Source organism: Podarcis erhardii (genome assembly GCF_964252035.2).
Source record: "Podarcis erhardii genome assembly, chromosome: 2".
NCBI lineage: Eukaryota > Metazoa > Chordata > Lepidosauria > Squamata > Lacertidae > Podarcis > Podarcis erhardii.
The window spans coordinates 102,015,890-102,041,850 of NC_138498.1; the positions used below are offsets into that span (position 1 = coordinate 102,015,890).

The 25,961-nt window shown below is 45.8% G+C and overlaps 1 protein-coding gene across 5 annotated transcripts in view; it reads left to right on the plus strand.

Moving 5' to 3' along the window:
* ADAMTS9 (ADAM metallopeptidase with thrombospondin type 1 motif 9) overlaps positions 1–25,961 on the plus strand; it is a 139,492-nt gene that overhangs the window by 65,335 nt on the left and 48,196 nt on the right. For all 5 annotated transcript variants that reach the window (XM_081852251.1, XM_081852249.1, XM_081852250.1 and 2 more), the window contains 9 exons: positions 3,166–3,376; positions 4,792–4,956; positions 6,812–6,976; positions 9,428–9,547; positions 11,996–12,091; positions 12,253–12,420; positions 13,231–13,521; positions 14,360–14,521; positions 17,256–17,432. In XM_081852251.1, the coding sequence (XP_081708377.1) occupies positions 3,166–3,376; positions 4,792–4,956; positions 6,812–6,976; positions 9,428–9,547; positions 11,996–12,091; positions 12,253–12,420; positions 13,231–13,521; positions 14,360–14,521; positions 17,256–17,432 (1,555 nt within the window). The remainder of the gene's footprint in view (positions 1–3,165; positions 3,377–4,791; positions 4,957–6,811; positions 6,977–9,427; positions 9,548–11,995; positions 12,092–12,252; positions 12,421–13,230; positions 13,522–14,359; positions 14,522–17,255; positions 17,433–25,961) is intronic.

Genomic DNA, 25,961 nt, shown 5'->3' on the forward strand with positions numbered 1-25,961 from the left:
ATTATTATTATTATTATTATCACCTTCATCATTATTATCATCATCATTATTACCTGCCCATCTGGCTGGGTTGCCAGCTTAAGTTAAGTAAGTCACCCCTGTAGTATACTCCATTCAGGAGCAGTGCTACTGCCGGAGGAGCTGGCGCAGTCCTGGCAGAGGGAAAACAAGGCTTTAAAATAGCATTGTGAGATTTACTCTACTCCGGAGTGTTTCATTCCATGCTCTCCTTACACAGTTCCGTCTGCCAGCCACTTACTTGTTAATGCAGTGGTTACAAGAGCCTGTTGATGGAAAAAAGTCTTGTCTATCCAACAGCAACAGTTACACCAGGTCTGTTCCTTATTTCGTGGAAAGTTCTGTTCTTTAAGGAGCATCTTCCAGTGAAAAGCAGCCCCACCTTCCTCTGTGTTCTGTACTTGCAGCTGGGGGGCGTTAAAATGTTTCCGAATGTGTTGCAGATGGCAGCATAGAGGCCTGTAATGGCTGCTCCCGTCGTGTCAGAGTGTTCCTTCCGCTGGAGCATTGCATGCCATGCTGTGGTTTTGCCAAGGAGAGGAAGCTAGCAAAAGCTTCCAAACTTCGTGACTCCCACACTTCCAGGGCAATGTCCGGTGGCTCCTGGCACTCTTCGTTGTTCGTGTGCTCTTTAGGCTCCTTCCCGAGGATTGTGAGATTACAGCACTAAGGTTGTTTTCTCCATGTGTCCGTAAAACACCAGCTCCTTACTGGAGAGGCTGCAATATGAAGCAGTTCCATGGTTCAAAACCTTGTCCCACTGTATCAAACACTTTGTGTTTTTGCTCTGCTCCGTTCTTTTGTATTTTTTGTGGTCCTCTACTCAGGCTTTAAGGGGACGTGGGTGGCGCTGTGGTCTAAACCACAGAGCCTAGGGCTTGCTGATCGGAAGGTCAGTGGTTCGAATCCCCGCGACGGGGTGAGCTCCCGTTGTTCGGTCCCAGCTCCTGCCCACCTAGCAGTTCAAAAGCATGTCAAGTGCAAGTAGAAAAATAGGTACCACTCCAGCAGGAAGGTAAATGGCGTTTCTGTGCACTGCTCTGGTTTGCCAGAAGCGGCTTAGTCATGCTGGCCACATGACCCGGAAGCTGTCTGCGGACAAACACCGGCTCCCTCGGCCTGTAGAGCGAGATGAGCGCGCAACCCCAGAGTCTTCCATTACTGGACCTAATGGTCAGGGGTACCTTTACCTTTACCTTTACTCGAGCTTAAGGACAGGTTATTATGCAGTTGAAGGTGATGGGTGAAGGACCCTGTGTGTGATAGGCAGGGGAGGGATGCTCTCCAAGGGTGGGAGGCTGGGAGAAGAAAGGGAAGCTGCCAGGTGAGAGCTGGAAGGGCTCACCTCTCTCTGTATGGGACAGGTTAAGATTTACCTGCAAAAGAGGACTTTGCATTCTTCCTTTCTTCTTCTTCCTTTGCTTTTGTTCAGGGTTTTTAAAAATTGTAATATGTTATGAAAGGTCTTGATAAAATACTGTTTAAGTAAAAATAAGGGGGGAAAGAGGGAACATTGCCCTCAATGGGAAAAAATGGTCGCTTGCTCCTGGAGCAGGCAATTACCAAGGCCCGAGGCCGGAATCTTTCCCAGCGTGAGGGGCACATTCCCTTCTGAACAATCTTCAGGGCCCATATGCCAGTGGTGGGTGGAGAGTGGCAAAAGTGGGTGGAGCAAGATATGTAAATTTTTCATGGTAGACTATTTTCTATGTGCACCCCTGTTCCCTCTAATCCAGGTAAACAAGAGGCATTAAAAGAGCGCAAAGGCACATTCTACTCAGGCAGAAACACTCCAGAAGGGGATGAGACAAGGCTGCTGAAGGCTGTGACTTTGGGAGAGTTCCAACAGCTAGGCAGAGAGGCCTGAAGGGCTGCATTTGGCCCCCAGGTCTGAGGTTCCCCATGTCTCTCCTAAGCTCAAAGCACCTTTTTTTTTTTTTAATATATTTTATTAAGGGTTTTCTTGTTTTACAGTGTAAGTGTAATGCCTCGTGTATTTTTTTTTCCCGTGTAACATTTTTACAAATCCATTTCATTTGTTGAGGCATTAGGGGGAGAAGAAAAAAGAAAAGAAAAAAAAAAAAGAAGAAAGGAGGGTGGAAGGAGGGGAGATGGATGGGGGTGGGGTAAGCATGGACCAATGGTACCAAATAGTATGGGAAACAGCCCTACTAGAAAAATTAACTAACAAACTGAAACTGACATGGGGACAAACAGAAGAAGACACCTACACCCCGGTATGGCTCCCCTTTATCACATACACAGCCCAACAGGACAATGACAATAATCCACCAACAGCATACAAATCAATATGGCTAACTTGATCCAAAACACCCACCCACCTCACTCACACACGAAAACAAAGATCACCACAGCCAATCACAAACAAACAATCACATCCTAGGCCAACCCCAACCTCTCTCACCACCAAAGGAACACAAGTGAACAACACAAGCACGCTGACACCAAACTACATACATTAAGCATAATAGAAACACAGCTCAAAGCACCTATTAAAAAATCCAAGGTCTAAAGGAAGTTAAGTAAGGTTCTATAGATTAGTGGTAAAAAGCACACGGTTTGCATGCAGAAGGTTACAGGCTCAAACTCTGGCGTTTCCATTTGGCAAAAAGTTCAGGTAGCAGGCGATGTGAAAGGTCTCCACCTAAGTCCCCCAAAAGCCACTGGCAGTCAGAGCAGCCAGTACCAGGCTACACGGACAGTTAGTCTGCAGCTTCATATAGGATTTTTTGCTTTTTGAAAATATAGTCATGTTTAAGATTGGACTGTAAGTCTTCTTTGGTCGAGCCTCAGTAGGAGAGTGTCTGCTTGCATTCAGAAGGACCCAGGTCCAAATCCTGACATCTCGTAGAATCACAGAACTGTAATGTTGGAAAGAACCCTGAGTTTCATCTAGCCCAGCCCTCTGCAGAAATTGAATCTCCAGGTAGGACTGGGAATGTTATGTGACTGAAACCTTGGAGAGCTGCTGCCAGTCAGTGCCAAGGAAATACTGAGCTGTGTGGACTCGTCTGATTTGGGTGTACGGCAGCTTCCTATATTTCTGCTTCTCTTCTCTGTTTCAGGCTCATTTGTTGCTGTCTTGTCAGTGTTTTTTTCTAACACGGTGCTCTTGGTTGTCCCTAGGTGGCACATTGCGAGAAAGAGTGAATGCACTGCTCAGTGCGGATTGGGGTACCAGACACTGGAGATATCCTGCACAAAGTACAGCAAGCTGGAAGGGAAAATCGAGAAATTCGATGACCGGTACTGCAGCGGCATCCCCAAGCCAAGCTCCAGAGAAAAATGTTCAGCGGAATGTAACACTGGGGGGTGGCGCTATTCTGCCTGGACAGAAGTAAGTGCTGCCACTTACTGTGGCTCCTTCCACTGATGCTTTGTATTGAGTGTGTGTGTGTGTGTGTGTGTGTGTGTGTGTGTACACACACACATATGAAAAGGACAGGGCCTTCTTAGTTGTGGTTCCCTGTCTGTGAAATGCTCTCTCCAGTGCAGTCTTCCTGGCTCCCAAACTGACATCTTTTTTGGCACCAGGTAAAGACTTACTCCCCACCCCCACCCCTGGCTTTTGATGAACTGAGATGGTGTTGTTTTGTTGCCAGTGTGCCGCTAAACATTCTTGTGGCTGCTGGTGTGTGTGTGTGTGTGTGTGTGTGTGTGTGTGTGTTTGCATGACTCTGTTAATGACAAAATGTTTTTGATTTTAAATATGTTGTTAGTCAACTGGAGGCTAGCAAGCCAAATAGCAATAATTTAATATTGTAGGTTTGTTAGGTTGCATACAGTGTACAGAAGTGAAGCGGGCTCATCATTTTCACCTTTCCTAAAATGGATAAAACAGGGGTCAGCAACCTTTTTCAGCTGTGGGCTGGTCCACCATCCCTCAGACCATGTGGTGGGCTGGACTATATTTTTAAAAATAATAATGAGCGAATTCCTATGCCCCATAAATAACCCAGAGATGCATTTTAAATAAAAGGACACGTTCTACTCATGTAAAAACACACTTTATTCCTGGACCGTCCGGATTTAGAAGGTGATTGGGCCACATCCAACCTCTGGGCCTTAGGTTGCTGTCAGGGAACTGCCATCGGAGCCAGAGGGAGAGGGAGGGCTCCAGAGGGATTCCGGAGAGCGTACCGGGAGGGAGAGAAGCAGCCCATCTTCTGGGGAAGGAAATCAGCGTAACACTAGTGGAGAAGGGGGGCAGATGGGGGAATCAGCGAGGTGGCTCCATGACTCCTCGCCGGAGACCAGCGGGGAGAGCACGGGTCCTCCGCTGCCCACACCCTCCCTGCGCAGAAGGCTTCCGCGCGGGGAGAATAGGCGGAGACTAGGCGTCAAAGAGCTTCTTTGCTGGAAGAAGTTCAAGAAACGCCCAATGACGGATTCTGCCAGCGATTGAGACAGCCACGGGTGAGTTGCTGTCCGGATAGAAAAGGTTCACCCAGGCAACTCAGCCAAGCGTGGCACCGATTTACGCACGAGCAACCCCTAGAACCATTACAGTTGCCTACCCCTGGGATAAAACCTTTTGGAGATCAAACTTAAGAACATTCCTCTGGTTGCTTTAAATTAGGGGAGAACTATTCATTATAGATAGGATTTTCTGAAACAAGATTCCTTCCTCATTTTTTTTGAATTACCTCCTGGCACTCCCTGACAAATGGGAGCTCATCACTCCTGACCTGAGGCAAGCAAGGAGTGGGCCTTTCTGCTGCTGTCTGCTGACTCTGCTTTTCTTCCTTCCAGTGCTCCAAAAGCTGTGGGGCTGGCACAAAGAGGCGCCGAGCTGTCTGCATGAACACCTTCAACGACGTCCTGGAGGACAGTAAATGCAGCCAGCAGGAGAAGGTGACCGTGCAGCGATGCAACGAGCTCTCGTGCCCGCAGTGGAAGACCGGCGACTGGTCAGAAGTAAGGAGCTTTTTGCATTAAAGGTGTAAACAGCACAGTAGATTTTGATCACAGGAAACCTGTAGTGCAGTAATGTCAGAAGGACCCCGAATCAGTTTGCCACCATCATTAGGAAAAGCTGTGCATGCTGCTTTCTCCCTTTTCCTTTCCTTCTCAACAAGTCTGAGATTTACTTTGCTCACATCCTCCTCCTTGATTAGTGATCCTTAATTCCAGGTTGGAATTATCCCTCACCACCTAGAGATAATGCCTTAGAATCTGAAGCCCAGTGGAAAGCCCATTGAACCTTTTCCTGAATGGTAGCTGCTGCATGTGGCAAGCCATTTTGTGTTACATGTTTGCAGGTCCAACTAAAACGTCATATCTTGTGGACCTTTCTGGTTTTCAAGGTTTGTGCGATCAATATTTGCACTCAACAGACAAAAAAATATATATTGAGTTGGATTGCAAACGTAACCCTATACATGTCTTCAGTGAGACTTAGTGCCAGGTAAGTGCTGAGGATTATAGCCTAAATTAGTTGCACTTTAGTCCAGCATTGAGAAACTTCTGGCCCATGGGCCTAATTAGGGCTGTGAAGAAGAAGAAGAAGAAGAGTTTGGATTTGATATCTCGCCTTTCACTCCCTTTCAGGAGTCTCAAAGCAGCTAACATTCTCCTTTCCCTTCCTCCCCCACAACAAACACTCTGTGGGGTGAGTGGGGCTGAGAGACTTCAAAGAAGTGTGACTGGCCCAAGGTCACCCAGCAGCTGCATGTGGAGGAGCGGAGACGCAAACTCGGTTCCCCAGATTACGAGACTACCGCTCTTAACCACTACACCACACTGGCTCTCTGTGAGACCTCTGAATTTAGTCTGTGGGGCCATTTTGGGCAAACCACTGCTAACAGTTGTGAACATGAGTTACAGAGACCTGTTATCTCCAATATAAGCTCTAAAATCGGAGATAAAAAATCTCTTATCCATAATCTTGGAGCTAAGCACCATTGCAATAAGATAAGCTTCTATCTGATCTTAATGGTGTCAGACTACAGCGCTAAGATCAGAGATCAGCCACTGCCTGTTGTTTGAAAGGCAGCAAGGGGGAGAAAAGGGCAGGAGGCAGGAAAATCCTCTGCCTGCTCATTGAAGGGCAGCAGAAAAGGGGTTTTCCCTGGTGTTAGAACTGCAGTGCTATATCAGGTTAAATCCAGACCAAGTTAATCAGGCTTTTAACTCAATGATACAAGTTAGTCATGATTTCAATAGGACTAAAGCAGGGGTGAGATCTGGAAGTGACCCACCTTCCATTTTGACATGTGGGAGAGGCTTTAATCCCATTGAAGTCACAACTAACTGGAATGGTTGTCTATTTAGGATGAAGGCAGTGCAGTTGTGGGTTTGTGAAGGGAGACTGCTATCAAGTTCTGGGAGTGGCTGTGGAGGACAGAGACATGTTCCACTGCTTTGCTCCGGGAAAAACTGCTCTTTAGCGCAAACAGGCTTTGAGCTAAAGAGTACGTTTTTCCTGGGAAAGGGACAGGGGGAAACCACTCGGAACCATGCTTTCTAGGCATGGGACAAGTGGAAGTATGGGTGTGTCCTCCCTGTGCTGCAGGTCCATCCATTCTGCAACCAGTCCTGCATATTTGGCAGCTCTTCCTTGGTCCCCTAAAGCTGTCTGCGGACAAACACCAGCTCCCTCGGCCCCTCGGTATTAGCAGAGGCCAGAGTTTGCCGTCCTTCAGTTCCAATGTCCCAGGGGCAACTGCATAAAAACCTTACCAATCTTACTTAGCTTTTCAGTGATTGTTGCACTGGCTTTGGATGAGCAGCTGCTTATGCATGCCTAAAGCTTGCCGTTTCCTTCCTTTAGTGCTTGGTAACCTGTGGGAAAGGGCACAAACACCGACAGATCTGGTGCCAGTTTGGAGGAGACCGATTGAATGACAGGCTTTGCCATCCTGAGAGCAAACCAGTTTCTGTGCAAAGTTGTCAGCAACAGGAGTGTGCCGCATGGCAAGTAGGACCCTGGGGCCAGGTATTTGAAGCCATTCTTCTCATTTTTACTACTATGGGGCTTTTCATGGACTCCAGCAGATGTTGTTTTGGGGTGGTGTTTTTAAAAAATGCAGGCTCTTTGTCATGACTTCTGTCCCAGCACCCAAAAGAGAGGCTCAAGGCTTCCAATGGTACAGGTGGAGCCACAGGTACAGCTGCATAATGCAACTTTTTGTTACTTGGACAAATAGCCTATGGATGAACACAGATATAATATTCGTAGAGCAACGTGGCTGGTTAACTTCCTGGGACACCCAACTGGTTACCTTTCCGGGACAACCAACGTGGCTGGTTAACTTCCCATTGGATAACTTCCCGGGCCTCACCCAGATTCCTCCCTTCCATCTCTGGACCACTTTTGCAGTTGCTTTGGAAACATTTATGTTTCTTTAAAATCAGGTGTTGTACATATAAACCGATGAATGTTTCTTTGGGTGGGCTTTTGCATTTTTTACATCTGGGAGCATCCAGGAGGAGGAACAAGACTTTGAGCTTGCTGAGTTATTTCATTTATATCCTGCTTTTCCTTGGGGGAGTTCAAGGCAACGTTCATGGCTCCAGTTCCCATTTTACCTTCACAATTGCCCTAGGTTAAGCAAAGAACGAGAGTGAGTGACCCAGCGAGCGGTGATTTGGAGCCACATCTAGCCCGGCATCCAAACTGCTCCACCACAATTACTCATAATGTAAACCAGAGGGGAGCCAGCCTCATGCCGCTGTTGAAGTGCTGCGCCTTCTCTTTAAATATTTACATCCATTGCCGTCTTATGTTTATCACAGAAATGGAGGCTCTTGGCCTTAGCTCGCTTGCTGACCAAAATAATAAAGTGTTCTTGGACTTCCAAAGAACTCATGCCTTCTGCTGAAACAGACTGTGGGTATTTTAGACCAGCGTTGTTAGTGCAGACTTGCAGTCCACCACTTAATGTGCTCTCAGGGAGAGGTGGTTCCCAGCCTGGATACCAGTTGGCAAGGATCCCTATACAGTGGTACCTTTCTGTTCTCATCCTGAAGCAAAGTTCTTAACCTGAAGCACTATTTCCGGGTTAGCGGAGTATGTAACCTGAAGTGTATGTAACCCGAGGTACCACTGTACACTGAAATCATGCTCCGGCGGTGCAGCGGCAGCAGGAGGCCCCATTAGCTAAAGTGGTGCTTCAAGTTAAGAACAGTTTCAGGTTAAGTATGGACCTCCGGAACGAATTAAGTACTTAACCTGAGGTACCACTGTACATGCAAAGTATACAGTAATGGTGGCACAGAGCAGCAGCACTCATTTCCCAGAAGGCGTGCCAGTGCTTCTTACTGGTGGGGAGAGAGGGGTGAGGTGGCGGGTAGGATGGCATGGTGCAGGTGCGTCTGCAGAACCACCGGTGTGCTTGCACCGCACCAACCTCCCTGCTACCTCAGGCCTCCCTGGAAACCAGCACTGAAGCTCCACCCCACCTTGTGAGCCACTGCTGAAAGTCCATCGCTCTGCAATGCAGCTGTGATCCTGAAAGCAAGTAATTTAGCTAAGAATAAGCACTGGAAAGGAAAGGCAGGTTTGGATAAATTCTGCTTTAGAGCTGGCTTTAAGGATCCTTTAAAAAAACAACAACCCACACGGACACAACTTTTTGTGTTGACCTTTTCCTTTTTAACAATACATCATACACAGAATGAGAACTTCCAAGCAATCTGTCGGAGAGACTTCATTTGCCGTCTCCAGTCTCCAGTGCAGCAACAGCTCTCATCTAATTATACTTTCAAAACAAGTAAATGAATAAACCTGTCCAGACCACACAAACTTCTCTTCAGCCGATCATGCCTTCCTGTCATGATCGTGTTCTATTAAGGTTGTTGCAGTAGTCAATCGGTAAAGAAATGTGACAGAGATTATGTGACGCTCGTAATCCACAGTATGGTAAATGATTTAAACACTTGCACATGTATATTTGAAGGGAATAAATGAAGCATGGAAGATTCCAGCGGAAGCAGCGCATTTTAACCGTTTGACCTAATTTTAAATGGAAGCGACTGAAGAAGGAGAAAGGGCTCTTTTTTATATTTTAAATCACTCTGGATTTGGCCAAAGAAGTTAGGTGCTTTGAACTTTCTTGCCTCTTTTTAATGCATTTAGAACTAAGTCAGGTGCATTATGAAGCCTGGGACACAGGGCATATATTTGAACTGGTTTGATATTAATTCCCTCTCTGTGGGAAACTATAGAGGCAGGCTGGGGTTTTCTGTGTCCTATAAAAACTATAGTTCCCATCTTTTGGCAATCACAAAAGCACGTTCCTCCTGCTATAGGTGTCTAGTTGACCACTGTGAAACAGGATGCTGGACCAGATTGGCTTTTGGCCTGATTCAGTGGAAGCTGCCTTCTCGCATCCTTAGGCTTGCTTGCCATATAGCTATCCCCACAGCTTTCTTTCCTTCCCCGCAGTGCACTGCAACATGTGGGCAGGGCTATCAGATGAGAGCGGTGAAATGCGTGGTTGGAGCCTACGTGTCCGTGGTAGATGACAATGAGTGCAATGCTGCTACAAAGCCAACAGATGTACAGGTAAGTGCGTTGATGTGGCAGCCACATGAGAATCTCCATTTATATATCTGTATCTGTATCTGTATCTGTATCTCAATCAAAGGGCGAAAGGGGGTGGATGCAGTGTGTTGTCAGTCAAGAAAAGTGGAAGGGCATGCAGCCACCAATGTTGCCTCAACTGGGAGGGGGTGAATTAAGCTTGCTGGGAAATGATTGAAACACACGTGGTGTGATGGAGGGGTCATGGAGAAGTATGGTCCATGGTGGCATGCTGTCGCAAGCATTCGCTCCCAATGAAAAATGAGCATTTTAGGGGCAAGGATTTCAGCTTAGCCTAATAATAATAATAATGACGACGATGATGATAGTAATTTATTTATACCCCAGCCACTCTGGGCGGCTTCCAACAAAATACTAAAAATACATTAAATCACCAGTCATTAAAAACTTCCCTAAACAGGGCTGCCTTCAGATGTCTTCTAAAAGTCAGATAGTTGTTTATTTCCTTGACATCTGATGGGAGGGCGTTCCACAGGGTGGGTGCCACTACTGAGAAGGCCCTCTGCCTGGTTCCTTGTAATTTTGCTTCTCGCACTGAGGGAACCACGAGTAGGCCCTCGGAGCTGGACCACAGTGTCTGGCCTGAACAATGGGAGTAGAGGTGCTCCTTCAGGTATACTGGGCCGAGGCCATTTAGGGCTTTAAAGGTCAGCACCAACACTTTGAATTGTGCTTGGAAACTGGGAGCCAATGTAGGTCTTTCAAGACCGGTGTTATGTGGTCCTGGGCAGCGACTCCCAGTCACCAGTCTAGCCTTCTTTCTGGTATGCTAGCTTTTCACCTGGAGGGTGGGTTTTTGAATGTGTAGAGGGTCCTTCGCCTGCAGCAGGAACTGAGTAGTACAGTCCAATCATACAGTGTTCCTGTATGTTATTACTATTATTCATAGTAGTAGTACTCTGCCTATTTGACCGTATTGCCCCAGCATCTCTGGGCAGAATTGTTCTTTAGTTCCTTCATCTCGCTCCCTCGCTGCTCGCCTTCATCGCAGGGTGCTTTTGCCAATTTCTCTTCCTCAGTACCTCCAGGGCCCTGCTCAAGAACTGCATTTTAACCAAACCTCAGCTGCTCTCTAAAGCAGGAGTGGAGAGCAGGGATGTTCTTGCACTGCAACTCCCATCACACCTGACATTCTGGCTGAAACTGATAGAAACTGGAGTCCGATAATATCCGGGGGGGGGGTGGCACTGGTTTCCTATCTCTCTCATCTAAAACTTTCCCCTCTGAGCCCTTCTATTTATTTGCCAGTACTTAATCTGTCAGGTTTAGAGCATCATGCCAGGAACCAACCTTTATCTCCCCCCCCCCCCCGGGCTCATGTGTCCCACTCCTCCTCTGCCATGGCCACAAGGAGGAGCTCAGAAGCAGCTTGTCCTTTGGTCTGAACTTGTCAAAGTGTGGTCTGTCTGATTTCTTCGAAACAAGCCCTCTTCGAAGCAGTAAAAAGCAGCAACAACAACAAACATGATTTACAAAGCTGGCTTGTTTTTAACAAACCATTGTTAAAATTAGCCATAATCCACAGTTTAGATGTAATACTAACGTTGGAAGAGAAAGATTCTGATCTCCTCGTGAGCACACTGGCGGAGAGGAGGGGGAAACATGTGACCTTGAGGGGAGGGACATTCCCTTCACATTAAATCATGGCCAGTGTGGTGTAGTGGTTAAGAGCGGTAGTCTCGTAGTCTCGTAATCTGGGGAACCGGGTTCGAGTCTCCGCTCCTCCACATGCAGCTGCTGGGTGACCTTGGACCAGTCACACTTCTTTGAAGTCTCTCAGCCCCACTCACCTCACAGAGTGTTTGTTGTGGGGGAGGAAGGGAAAGGAGAATGTTAGCCGCTTTGAGACTCCTTAAAGGGAATGAAAGGCGGGATATCAAATCCAAACTCCTCCTCCTCCTCCTCCTCCTCCTCCTCCTCCTCCTCCTCTTCTTCTTCTTCTTTTATTGTGACGTCCAAATAATCCCCGCTAATTCCAGTCTTCTCTTCAGATTGATTTTGGGCCTCATCCCAGTGGCACGGGTTGTAAGCCCTTTGTGATTTATACAGGACATGGGGCAATTTGGTGCTATGTAAGTGATTTTCATAGTAATGATGGGTGCTTCTGTAAATTAGCATGCTTGTGAGGGCTGGCATTTTGTTGGTGGGAGGGAATGCAGCTAGAGCAAAATAATCGAGGTGACAGCCTTCAGGCATGTATATTCTCATCTTGGCAGATGCCCCAGGAGCATCTGGCTTAGGATTAAGATGAGCCATTTCTATCAAACAAAAGATGTGATGACAAATGTAATGGGGGGGGTTTCCTCCCTCCGACCCCCCCTCTGCTTCCGTCACTGCATCGCTATAACCATCTAACCTACACTGAAATCCCTGTGAATTGCTGATAGCTTGCTTTTTCCTATAAAATAGGACTGTGAGACAGTGCCATGCCGACTCCGCCCAGGAAGCCCGGAAACGAAGCAAAGCAGCCACAGAACCCAGTGGAGATTTGGATCCTGGACTCCCGTACGTTAAACTGGTCAGCGTAGATTACAAGGAGATCCCTTGATAAACCCCCTCACAGTCCTGCAACTCCAGGGGGCTTTTTTCCCTTCTTGTCAAAAAGGGGGCAGCTGCTTTCCCCCCCCCTCCAACCCCCATTGTCACTCCTTGTCCATCTTCCCTAGTGCTCAACTACATGCGGGAAAGGCACCAGGATGAGATACGTCAGCTGCCGCGACGACCAAGGCTCTGTGGCTGACGAGGCCGCCTGCTTCCACCTCCCCAGGCCATCGGCGACAGAAGCCTGCTCTGTGACACCGTGTGGACAGTGGAAGGCCATGGAGTGGAGCCCTGTAAGCAGCTTCCTCTTGTTTAGGGGTAGTCTCTCCCAGATGCCTGTTGCTTATTCAACATTTATCAGGCCTTCTAAAGATAACGCTTGGCTCAAACGGAGGCAGCAGAATTTCCTGTAATCGGGAGCCAGTAGAAGTAGTTGTTGGAGCAGAAGTTATAATAGTGTGTTTCTGCCCTTGGGAGTGGCGGCGGCAGCAGCAGCAGAGCTTTTCTTTGTTCAGCAAAGCTGGGCACTAAGAGGATCAGTTTATACCAACTGACACAAGTTAAGGAAGGGGCTGGAGCTCGGTGCATCCACAAAGTCCTGAGTTCAACCCCTGCCATCTCCAGCTAGATGAATCACCTCTGCCTGAAATCTTGGAAAGTGAGAGTGAGCAGTGGGGAGGGCCTTCACCGCCATGGACCCTATCTTCTGGCAGTAGCATTGCTGCTACACGGCCAGGATGGTGAGGGACCAGAACCAGCGGCAGGAGTACTGGGTTGCCTCCACCAGTGCCCCCAAACCACCCCAACTGTGCCCCCCCCCCACCCATACCATCCTGCACTCTCACAGCAGTGACACTGCTTCCTGGGGGACAAGTCTGCTGTACCGTCCCTCCCCTCTGGTTGTTCCTGCTTGAGAACTAGGCGAGCGAATGGGATCAGGCAACTTCCCATATTCCTAATCATGTGAAATCAACAACCACATGGGATCCGCATACATTAAAAAAAATAGTTTTACGTAAATATGTTTCGTCCTGCGATTCTTAAAACTTGTGCCTCGTTGCCAAGGGTGTTGATCTCCCCGTTTTCCCCTCTTATTGATGCAGTGCTCTGTAACCTGTGGGCAAGGCAAGGTGACCCGGCAAGTCGTCTGCATCGATTACAGCGACCAGATGGTTGACAGGAGTGAGTGCGATGCTGAGGATGTCCCTGCAACGGAGCAAGATTGCTCCATGCCTTCGTGCCAGCAGATCAGCCCTGAGTACAACAGGCCAATCCCTTCCTTCCCTTACCCTGACTATCGCCAAAAGAACAACCAGGGTGGAAGCGTGAACCGAAACCAAGGCCGTGCGCATGTGCACGGAGGCAACCAGTGGAGAACTGGCCCATGGGGAGCGGTGAGTAGCTGGTGGAGATACTATTAATCCGTTGCAAGTTGGGTTACAGCCTCCTCCACCCCTAAGGGCTGTATCTGATGTTAGTCCTTGTCAGAGTAGACCCACTGAAGTTAATGGGCAGGACTAACTTAGGTTCATTAATTCTGTTCTAGAACTAGGATGGATATAACCCCAAGGCATTTTACTATATATAAATATTATCAACGAGGATGGGAAGAGTTGAAGGGGCCTAGTTACACAATCAGTAGGATTTGAGGGGCAAGGAATAATAACCATGGGGTGGTGGTGGTGATGATAGAAGCCTATCATCTGCCCTCCCAACGTTGAGAAGCCCTGTTCCGGCACTGTCCTAATTTTTTAGGCTTTGCAAAGTTGCCAAGATTGTCTTTGTCATTACGGGGACTAGTAACTTGCCTCTTTTTAAAAAAAGAAATTCTGGTGTGTCTACATTCTGTGTCTCTTCTCAGACAAAATGCACTGATTTAAATGCAATGGCAATGTGTTTCTTCTCTGAAATCTCCCACTGGACTTCCCCTCGTTAGTACCTACATTGATAAAAGTGGACAAGATACTCTCTGCCTAAAACGCCTTTGATGTCAAAGAGAAAAAATTTAGCGGCTGTGCTAATGCTACCGCAAACTGAATTTTTAATGCCAAGAGTCTGATCTTACAGTTTTAAGGAACGGCACCGGCGCTCCATCAAGAAGACGACTTTTCGATTATGGCTGCAGGTTTCATAGCCATTGGGACTCCTCACTTTACTAGGCTATATCGCTGAAATTTGTTGTGCGCTAAGCTTGGTGGAGCCTCCTCAGTCATATGAAACCATGTTTTGTAGTGTTCCAGTACATGCGCTGGTGGATTCCAACGGCGGGTTGTCGTGTGCCAGGATGAAAATGGATACACTGCCAGTAACTGTGATGTAAGAATGAAACCAGATGAGCAAAGATCATGTGAATCAGGGCCCTGCCCACAATGGGCCTATGGCAGCTGGGGTGAGGTGAGCAAATGCTACTTCATTTGAGGTTGTTGTTGCTTTTTCTTTTTTTAACCCATTCCCAAGGCAAAGCATTCTTAACTGTAGATTTTAAAGATGTGGCTGCATTTGAATTTCCTTGAAACCTTTTTTTTAAAAATCAACAAAATAGCATAAGCCAATAGGTTTCGACAGAAGATCAGTTATCCAGAAGTTCTAATTATCCTGCTTGTTTACCTTTCCTCGTTGGAAATAATAACACTTATTTATCCAGTAGTGCTGAAAGGACTGTTGAGACATAGTTTTGACTTACCGTTGTTCGTCTGGATAAACTATGGTTATTAGACCAGGGGCAAACCATGTTTCTGCGGGCTTCCTGCTATCCGTATGTCCTCTCACCTCTTGCGCTCCATAATTCAAGGTTTTCAAGATTTTGCTAAAGCTACCATTTCACAATCCATCCAAATTGGGAAACTGGTTTAATCTCTGTTTACTGTTCACAGGAAGTAAAATCAAAATCCCAGTCCCATAGCCTGGTTTGCAAAGGTATATTAAACCACAGTTTCCCCATTAGGCTATAAGAGGAAACTGTGATTTAATAAACCATAATAGAAGCCCCAGATTTGGGTATGCAAAGAGCAGGGAGTCTGGTACATGTGGAGTCTGGTTTTTGCTCTAATCAGCAGTTCATAAGACCAAGACATTACACCTGAATCAGTCCTAAAACTAAGAAGTGTAGATAGATAAAACCAGATTTTAGCAACCTTTGAGTTTTCCTTTGGGATGGCTCTTTAACATTGGGGAAGAGTCCCAGAAACTATGCATATGTCTTATTATTCCCTGCTCTACCTTCCCACCCACAAAAAAGACCTAATCTGGAATCTGCTCCCCAGTTTATTTTGAAACTAATAATAATAATAATAATAATAATAATAATAATAATAATAATAAATTTTATTTATATCCCGCCCTCCCCAGCCGAAGCCGGGCTCAGGGCGGCTAACAACAATCAACAATCAAACAATCAGATATTCACACATTCTAAAAATATTACATTATAAAAATCAATTAAAATCAAATTAATGGCAACTAATTAAGCAAGATTCTAAGCAGGTTGCCAGAGGAGGGAGTCAGGCTGCGCCCTGACCAAAGGCCTGGTGGAACAGCCCTGTCTTGCAGGCCCTGCGGAAGGATGTCAGGTCCCGCAGGGCCCTAGTCTCTTGTGACAGAGCGTTCCACCAGATTGGAGCCGCAGCCGAGAAGGCCCTGGCTCTAGTTGAAGCCAGCCTAACCTCTCTGAGGCCTGGGACCTTGAGGATGTTATTATTTGCAGACCGTAGGTTTCTCTGTGGGGCATACCAGGAGAGGCGGTCCCGTAGGTACGAGGGTCCTAGGCCGTATAGGGCTTTAAAGGTTAAAACCAGCACCTTAAACCTGATCCTGTACTCCACCGGGAGCCAGTGCAGCTGGTATAGTACCGGTTGAATGTGATCTCGCAGCGAAGACCCCATAAGGAGTCTCGCCGCGGCATTCTGCACCCGCTGGAGTTTCTGGGTCAGTCTTAAGGGCAGCCCCACGTAGAGCGAGTTACAATAATCCAGTCTGGAGGTGACCGTCGCATGGATCACAGTGGCTAGGTCAGGGCGAGAAAGATAAGGGGCCAACTGCTTAGCTTGGCGGAGATGAAAAAATGCCGCCTTTGTTATAGCTGTAATCTGCGCCTCCATAGAGAGGGAGGTATCGAAGATTACACCCAAACTCTTAACGGACGGTGCTGGCACTAATTGCACCCCCGCAAGAGATGGGAGTTGCCCCCTCAATCCCATATCATCCCGCCCCAGCCAGAGGACCTCTGTCTTCGAAGGATTTAACTTCAACCGGCTCCCACGTAACCATCCAGCCACAGCTTCCAGACATCTCGCCAGTGTATCGGGGGCCGAGTCAGGATGGCCATCCATCAACAGATAGAGTTGGGTGTCATCGGCATACTGATGGCAACCCAGCCCAAAACTCCGGACAAGCTGGGCGAGGGGGCGCATAAAGATGTTAAAAAGCATCGGGGAGAGAATCGCACCCTGAGGCACTCCACAAACAAAGGTGTCATTCACTTCACTCATGAGAGCAAATTTAGATGCTTTCTCTTTCCCCGATTGTACAGCTGTGGGAGTCCCTCACACATCCACAGTCCCAGGGGGGAAATAAAGGCATGTGGAAAGTAGCAATACATTGAAGTCAGATCAGGACGCTCTCATACGCATCTTAACATACAGATCTCACAATAGCTCAATGGTAGGGCATCTGCTTTGCATTCAGAAAGTCCCAGATTCAGTCCCCAGCGTCTTCAGGTAGGGCTGGAAAAGAGTCCCTGCCTGAGACCCTGGAGAGTCACTGCCAGGTACTTTAGACCAGGGTTTCCCAAACATGGGTCTCCAGCTGTTTTTGGACTGCAATTCCCATCATCCCTGACCACTGGTCTTGCCAGCTAGGGATGATGGGAGTTGTAGTCTACAACCGGACTGTAGACAATACTGAGCTAGATGGACCAATGGGTGCAGCTTGGTATAAGGCATATGTTTGTATCCCCCCCCCCCCGGAGTCTAGAGTTTTGAGTCTCTCACATCAGAAGGAAAGCAGCATCTAAACTGGCTGTGAGTCAGATCAAAGAAGACAAAAGTAGCAATCATGAAGTATAAATGAACCTAGCCGTTGCTAATGCGATCTCCACCTACTGCCTTCCTCCTCTCCCCCCCCCCCCCAGTGTACAAAGCCATGCGGTGGAGGAACCAGAACAAGACTGGTTGTGTGCCAGCATCCCAATGGGGAGAGATTTACTGATCTGAGCTGCGAAATCCTTGACAAGCCACCAGACCGTGAGCAGTGCAATATGCAGGACTGCCTTCGAGATACCGCCTGGAATACTGGTCCTTGGAGCTCGGTACGGCCATAACATACTTCTGTTGTTGTTGTTGCTTTTTGTTAGTCATTTTCACAGATGTTTCGTAGGAACGGAATGCGTGTCCTTAATGTCAAGGTGCTAATACTTGGTGCATGCGCACGTGTTTTTTAAAAAGGAAACTGCACTTAAAGGTGTTTAAGAAACAAAACAAAACGATGCATTCCAAATAAATAGGCATTCAGGAAGAGCATCAGCTAGGAAATCTGTTCGTTTTAAAAGGCACTTTCTGCTTGTTAATGAAGTTTGTACATTTTATTAGCCCATGACAAGTGCTGCACAATACTGATCTTCACTATGAAGGAAACCCATTGCAAGCAAATGAGAGTCGTCGAAGTATTCGACTGTTTCCAAAACCTTTCCTTCTGTCTTCATAGATCTGTTTTAAGCTCCTGTTTTAACACTTAACAAGCCACCTTCAAAGCTACTATAGTTACGGGATAATTCCAGTGCTAAGCTGCTGTCATCCATGTAGCTCTTTCTGTATATTTAGAACTGTATAGTACAAACTTACTTGTTCAGATGAAGGAACATCCTTTTTAGCAACAACAGCAACAACAAAAACACAACCCACAACAATAAGTAAGAGTGACACAGAAAGATGCTGCCTTTGGGCTCCATCAAATGATAGCTAATATTTTTAATAGCAACATATTGCATAATTGTGTGTCTGAGTGTCTGTGTTGTATGTCAGTGATGAAGACCAAAGGGGGATGCTTTTAACAGTGGCTTCTTGCATTTCAGAGTAACCTTACAACAGCAGATGGTTTTGATTTAAAAGTTCTGTGTTACTTGTCCCAAGCCCTTTTGATTAGACGGCATAAACATATTCATAAGCTCATTGCGCAATGCTTCTTAACCTCCAGCAGAAAGATGGGGGGAGAGGGAACCCCCAACATTAACCACCCCTAAGAGATTGTCAAAATACCTAAAATCCCTCCCAGTCACAAAGCCACAAGCAGGTAACAAAATAGAGATCTGGAACATTTTTGTTTCCATAAGTCAGTGTTGCCATGTTGGTGTGAGAAGCTACATGAACACAATCTGTTGCCAGGATGGGGGAACCCGTGGCCATCAATATGTTATTGGACTACAGTTCCCATCATCCCCAATGATCAGCTGTGCTCATGGAAGTTGGAGTCCAGCAGCGATTTTGAGAGCCACAGGTTCCCCACCCCTGATCTTCAGAAATTCAGGTATGCCTGAGAACAGTTGCTCACTTTAGAATTCCTCATGTACACCACTGTCTGAAGAATCAAACACGTAGCATCCATCTTTGATCCATAGATTGGAAACTCTTGGACAAGATGCTCAAAAAGGCCACTTCTCTTTAAGTTTCCCGATCTACTCCTCATTCCCGATCTACTCCTCATTGCTGCTGCCTATCCACTTGCCTTGTCCCTCTGAACGCTGCCATAAAATGGTTGCACAGATTTTTTTTAGGTACATTTCCCAGGCCCACTGTGGAGAGGAGAGGGAAGAGGAAGATAGACCTTTATTACAGCTGCCCTTGTCTCACAGGTTCCACCAATGGGGTTAGGCAATCTTTTGTTTCCTTCTTCTTCCACAATGAACTTCCCCACAACAGAGATTCTGCTTGTTCAGAAGCATCCCATGGGTGCCAATTCTCAAGAAACCACTGCAGCTTGGAAAGTAGGCATGGGTGAATGTGAGTTGACAGAAGGAACTTATCCCACCTTCTCCTGGGCTCTTGAAGCCCACGTAAGTTTAAGATGGTGGAAAATAATGGCTGGATAGGAAACCATAAGTGTGCCCGTTTCAAAGTCTCATGCAAATCAGCCTCCAAATACCATTATTGTGGTATAATGTAATTTAAAGGGTTTTGTTTTTTTAAAGTCCTAATCTGACTCTAAAGCACTTTATATAAAAGAAGCTCCTTTTCATCCAATATATGAACTTCCAAAACTGCCATAGTCTTATTGCTGGAATCGTCCTTCCTTTGTTCCGTCCTTCGCTGCTGTTTCTATGGAGAGTTCTGTGACCATTGTTCACTTTCATACCTCAGCAAACAATGTCAATAGCCGCACACTTGCTCAAGTTGTGTGTGTATGGTGCTTTTTTATCATTACAAGGGACAGTGCTATAAAACACTTTCATCCAAGGTGCTGCTGTAGCCCTTTCTACGTTGAGGGGGCAGAGTTGGTGCTAAATGCAAATGTGCTCTGAGTGGCTAGGCAGCTGCATGCCTTGGACTTTCTCCCCAAACCAGGGGTAGCCAACATGACCGTCCTCCAGATGTTGACTGCATCTCCCATTCGTGCCTCTCTCCATTGACCATCCTGGCCAGGGCTGATGGGAGTTGTAGTCCACAGCTTCTGGAGGCACAGTGTGGGCCACTCTAGCCCAAAACTATGTACCAAAGACTGCTGTTGACATTGGATTACACTTGCTTTGAACATTAACAACAACAAAAACAAGGGTATGACATTGAGACTGTTTTGGTGTATGATTCATAAGCATCCTGGCAATTTCCTCCTTCAGCAGCAGAAACTTCTAGACCCATTCCATTGGAGTTCTTTCTCACCATAGTAAGACTTCCCATTGAATTTATAATACAGGCTTTAGTCAACCTCCTTCACTGGCGGTATTTAAGCAGTGGTCGGATGGCCATCTGTCAAGGATGAGTTAGCTGAGACTCCTGCATTGCAGGGGGTTGGTCTAGATGACCCTTGGGGTCTCTTGCAGCTCTACAGTTCTATGATTCTCTGATTCCTTAACTAGACAGGCCACAGTTCCCATTATGTTGTCCCATTATGTTGTTTTAAAAAGAATCAGGGAAGCACTTCCAAAAGTAAGCATACTTATATCTCTCTGTGTGTGTGTGTTTGTGTGTATAGGATAAACCCAAATCATATTTTCATCTTTTTTATATATAAACAGCTCTGAGAACTAGACATCTAAACATCTAAATTGTTGGTACAAAGTGTAGTTAAATGTAGTGCTGCAGTTTTTATAAACAACAACAATACAAATGTCTGCTAGCTTGTCATAAAAATGTAATCAACATAGTTTATAAAGTCTCATGCACAGCGCACGCCTTAACGTGCACAAATGAAAGCTTGCCAGATCCTGAAATGGACAAGACTCTGTGGTGCAGAAGTAACATGTGCCCTAAGTTGCATATCTGTGTCCTCTATGTTGCCACACACACACACACAGCACAATACAACTGCAATCTCTTGGCCCATCCTCTTCTGCTGCTCACTCACCATGCAAGGTCCAAAGGTGAAAGCAGGTAGTATCAGAACTGAACTAAGTTCTGGGTGTGCTGCTCAATGCAAAAGTAGTTCCAGGTTCTTATCTTCCCCCCACTCTTTCGAAATGATGCATGGAACAGTAAACTGTCCTCCTGTTCTTAACACAAATGGTCTTTGGCTCTTCAGTGGGGAGTCTTGTGATCCGAGTATTCAGAGTTCCTTATTAAATTCCAGCCATCCATCCAGATGAAAAAATCCCCCAGAGAAAAAGTCTGCAGGGCTGAGCCACTTTATTTGCAAATCATGATTTATTTTTTTTAAAGAGAGAGAGAGTGTGAAAAAAGTACATAAATTTCACACAAACTTACTTTAAGCTGCTTACAGTTTAGATGGCCGATGATACAAATGGTGCTGAGTGAAGACAAAACTAAAACACTGATAAATCAGCTTAAAAATTCAACCAATGATGTTTGTCTACCTCGTTTTGAGACCATGTGCTACTGCTGTAGGTAGTAGAGGACAAAAAGAAGTTGTCTTTTTGTTTCATGTTGCCACACACTTTCTCCTGGCTCTGACATTTATCACCACCTTTCTGCTGTAAATGTTTCTACTTCGTCTGTCCCAGATGGAGTGTTGCTTCCATGTTTTTGGACACTTTTGAAACAAGAGTATAGTATTGACTGAAGCTTTTTTTCTTCAGCAGAATGGATCTCTTTATGTATTTATGTTAATGAAGTGTATTTATTTTTCAACTATTGTTATTTAATTTTATAAAAATGTCGCATTGCATTTACAATGTTTGAATGCTGGGCAAAGGAGACAGAGAAATTAAAAGTAGAATGTAATCATCAATATGTTTTGCAGAATGATTTCTTGGCTTTGATAAGCATAGAGTCATGAGGTGTATTTATTTTCTGAACACAAGATCGATAGGCTCTGCTTTAGGCCTGCTGCAGCAGAACTGATCCGTTATATAATGAAGTAATATAAACATGAATTTGCATGCAAAGGCTAAGTGTTCAAAAGACCACTATACTGTATAGTCTCATGGCAGGTGCATTCACGCTGACAGAATGCAGAGCTAGTGTGGTGCCATGGTTAAAAAACTGAGGGCCGGATTCAGCTAAGTAGGTGCCAGTGGCAGCCCACACAACAAGTCCCATTGCACAATGGGACCTCTTCCTCTCTTTCCCCCACAATCCGCTCTGGGAGTTTGGCGGAGCCCCCAGAACCTGGTGTGAGGGGAGAATAGTAGAGAGCATTCCCTCTGGCCGAAATGTTTGTGCTTGGCAGAACAATCAGATTATCATTTTATTTTATTATTATTTATTGAATTTATATACTGCCCTATACCTGGAGGGAGGTACAACGTTTAATTTCTCTCCAAACTTTGGGCTTCAGATTCTGTCTCTTCGATGAATGCACTTACACAAACCACTGTCTCTCCTCCATTTGTGGTAATAGTACTGACCCCCCGCCCACTGGGTTGTTGCGCCGATTACTGTTCTAACATATGTGCTAATGTGAAAGGCTGTGAACACGCAAAAATGGTGGCACAAGTCGCGTCTGTGTGCCCCACCCCAAACCTCTCCATCCATTTTGGCATTGAACAGGAAGGTTGGGAGAGGGCTTTAGCAGCCAGGGTAGGCCTTTTGAGACCCAATAAGTTGAAAGTAGGCTATGGCCCATTTGTGGGTATGAACACCGCCTGGTTTTGCTGGCTACGATTAACACAAAAGCTGCTGCAGGAGGACAGACCCTCCCCAGGCCATTTCTGGCAGGCTGTGTGCAACTTGATGAGTCACAAATTGTCCATACCTGAGGTCACAGCTTGAGTAGAGGCACTTACACTGGCTCTTGTACAGTTGTACCTTGGCTTCCGAACGCCTTGGGAGTCAAACGTTCCAGCTCCCAAACAATTGAAAACCAGAAGTGAGTGTTCCGGTTTTCGAACGTTCTTCTGGAAGCTGCACGTCCAATGGGGCTTCTGCAGCTTCTGATTGGCTGCAGGAGCTTCCTGCACCCAATCAGAAGCTGTGCTTTGGAAATCAAACGTTTCGGAAGTTGAACGGACTTCCAGAATGGATTCTGTTCAACTTCTGAGGTACGACTGCATTATTGATCTTTATTCCTTTCCAAGAAAGTAAGAAATAGTAACCTAGAGATCCACAGTAGCTAACAGTGATCAGGGGTGATGGGAATTGTAGTCCCAAAGCAGCTGGAGGGCCAAGTTTGGCCAACACTTCACTACTGAATACCAGTTGCTGGAAACCACAGGAGTGTAGAGTGTTTGAGGGCTTCCTGCTTGAGGGATTCCCATAGGTGTCTGGGGTGGCCACTGTGAGAACAGGACTAGATGGACCCCTGGCCTGATCAAGCAGGCTCTTCTTATGTTCTTAAATATTTGTCTATTGCTCCATCTTCGTGTCTGTTCTTAAAGGATATAGGATGAGCAAATTCCCACAAGCCCCATATATTTGTATCTGTTTTAACTGATCCATGGAACAGAGTATAGATCTGATCTTTGAGCAGCATTGCCAGTGAATATCTTGCAAATAACCGAGTATACCTTCCTGCATAAATTGATGGGACTGGGGCAAGGTTTCAGTTTTGATTATGGGGTTTATTATGGGGTTGTTGGTTTTTTTTGCTTCCCTGTTATCTCTCCTGTGGGATATGAGTCGAAAGCACAGAGACTGTTGTGTCAGACATGGTAACGTTTGAAGGATCCATACAGAGAGCCCTGCAAATATTCTTCATATTTCTGTTTGGGTGACTTGAAATAAGGTGTCGCTGGTAGAACTTAATCTGTAATAGAAGCAGGCAATTTTTTCTCCAGCGTGTTGCTCATAAATTTGTCAATGCTGGCTGAAGACCCAGAGGGCATAGCTTAAGTGGCAGGTAATTGACATACAGGTTGTTTTCTGCTGCTCCAGAGAAGCGGACACGGAGCAGTGGATCCAAACTACAAGAAAGAAGATTCCACCTAAACATTAGGAAGAACTTCCTGACAGTAAGAGCTGTTCGACAGTGGAATTTGCTGCCAAGGAGTGTGGTGGAGTCTCCTTCTTTGGAGGTCTTTAAGCAGAGGCTTGACAACCATATGTCAGGAGTGCTCTGATGGTGTTTCCTGCTTGGCAGGGGGTTGGACTCGATGGCCCTTGTGGTCTCTTCCAACTCTATGATTCTATGATTCTATACTGCATATCATTCACAGTAGCTTGGCAGGAACCAAACTTCAACTGAGAGATAAACCGAACTGACTGAATCATGTTCTCACTTGGAAAATTGTTAACTTGAGTCAGCTCTTGGTATACTGAACATCCTTATCAGGAAGTGACTTCCTTTAAAAGCTGTTGGACTTCCTGCCAGTTAAACCATGTTTAGCATTGACTCTTAAATCGACAGTGCTGAGCATATTCACTTGGTAACGTTCAACCAAATCAGTGGGAATTAGAGACACTTTGTACTAGAGATTAAAAGGACTAAAAACAGAAATGGAAAAAAAACAACTGTGGGTTTTCCCTGGGTCATCCTTCCACCCCCGTTCTTTATATCTCTATTTGTACATGACCATCGTTGATCAGTTTACATGGCCAGGTCCCATCTGCACCAGAAAGCAGCAGGGACCAAATGCCATGAGCAAAAGCTCATAGTTATTTACCACAACACTGCCTCCTAAGGAACTGAAAAGTACCAACATTATCAAACCATTCCACATCATTCCCGTACACAAATATTACGCTGTAGGGCCTAATCACATAGAAGCAGTGACAAATCTATATTTAGTAGTTATTCTTATTTTGATGAAATTACTCCATCGGGCATGCCTGATTCGTTTAGAACAATATGTGTTCTATGCAATATGTGTTCATGCGCACAGCACTGAGTGTCACAGCTGCTTTCAGCATGCTAAATCGAACTTGTGTGTCAGCCCTTACTTCCTGTATGCTTAGGATTATAGTCTTAACACTCAGCCAGAAAAGACGGGACAGAATTAGTTTTATTTACTTGCTTCTTTGTTAGGAAGAACATAGGAAGCAGTCTTAGGTCCTTTAAGACCATTGGTCCTTCTAAATCATTACTGTGCACATCGGTTAGCAGCATCTCTCACACACGACTCTTTCCTAACTCTGCCTGGAGATGCGGGGGGGGGGGTCTAATTTGGGTCTTTCACTCCTGCAGAAAACTGCTCTGTAGTTAAGTTGTGGTTCTTATTCGGCCTCATTACACCCAAGATGCAATGGCTGTTAGCACAGTGTTGTTGCTTTTTCCTGTTTTAGTGAGCAACGCACTGCCATCTGTTTTTCTTTTGCTACATTCTTTTGCTGAGTATCTTAAGTTATTCCGCAGTCCAATTTTTACCTCCGAAAATGCATTTCCCATCTACCACAATTTTTATTTTATTTTTTGCAAGCAAAAAAAACCCGCAGTGTATACATATGGCTGCCATTTATCAAGACACATTTCACTGAGGAATTGGCTCCCAGATACAAAGTATTCCACACGACACAGCTTTAAATAATTTATTGAATGCTTAAATGAATCAGAAATTTGAAGTGAGTTCACATATTGTTTCTACCTGAGGGCCTAGGAGTGGTACTTGATTCCCTGTGCCACTCAGGTTCCTTCCATCTTACATTATTCCTTTGTACATCTGTGGCATCAGCAAGGATTTACGAATGTCATCCTTTGTCTCTTGCCCAAGCTTAACATAGCAACATTAGTCATATTCAACATTAAGCCTTTATGGACCATCAATGGACTTGGTACTTAAGTATTTCTACTCTGTGGCTCTTTTCTGATTATGACTTTGTTGGATATTGCCCTCGTTGAATATATTTGTTTATGAACCCATTTTGCATTTAGGGAAGAGCAATTAAATGCAATTACTGTTAACAAAAGTTCTGTACATCTAAGGTTAACTCCACAGCCTGGGAGAGATTCATGTTTGTCCTTAACATGCTTGAACTCCACATTTCTTTGCCCAGGCAGAGGGCCTTCTCAGTAGTGGCACCCTCCCTGTGGAACGCCCTCCCTTCAGATGTCAAGGAGATAAAGAATTACACAACTTTTTTTAAGACATCTGAAGTATTGGGAGGTTTTTAACGCTTGATGTTTCTATTACCTTTTTAGATATGCTGTAAGCCGCCCAGAGTGGCTGGGGAAACCCAGCCAGATGGGCAGGGTATTATTATCATTATTATATAATGGATGACTCTGTCCCTCTAATCAGCTGTGGGTGTACATCTGAATAGGTCATGTAAGTTAGCCCATCCAGGCAGTGCTTTTT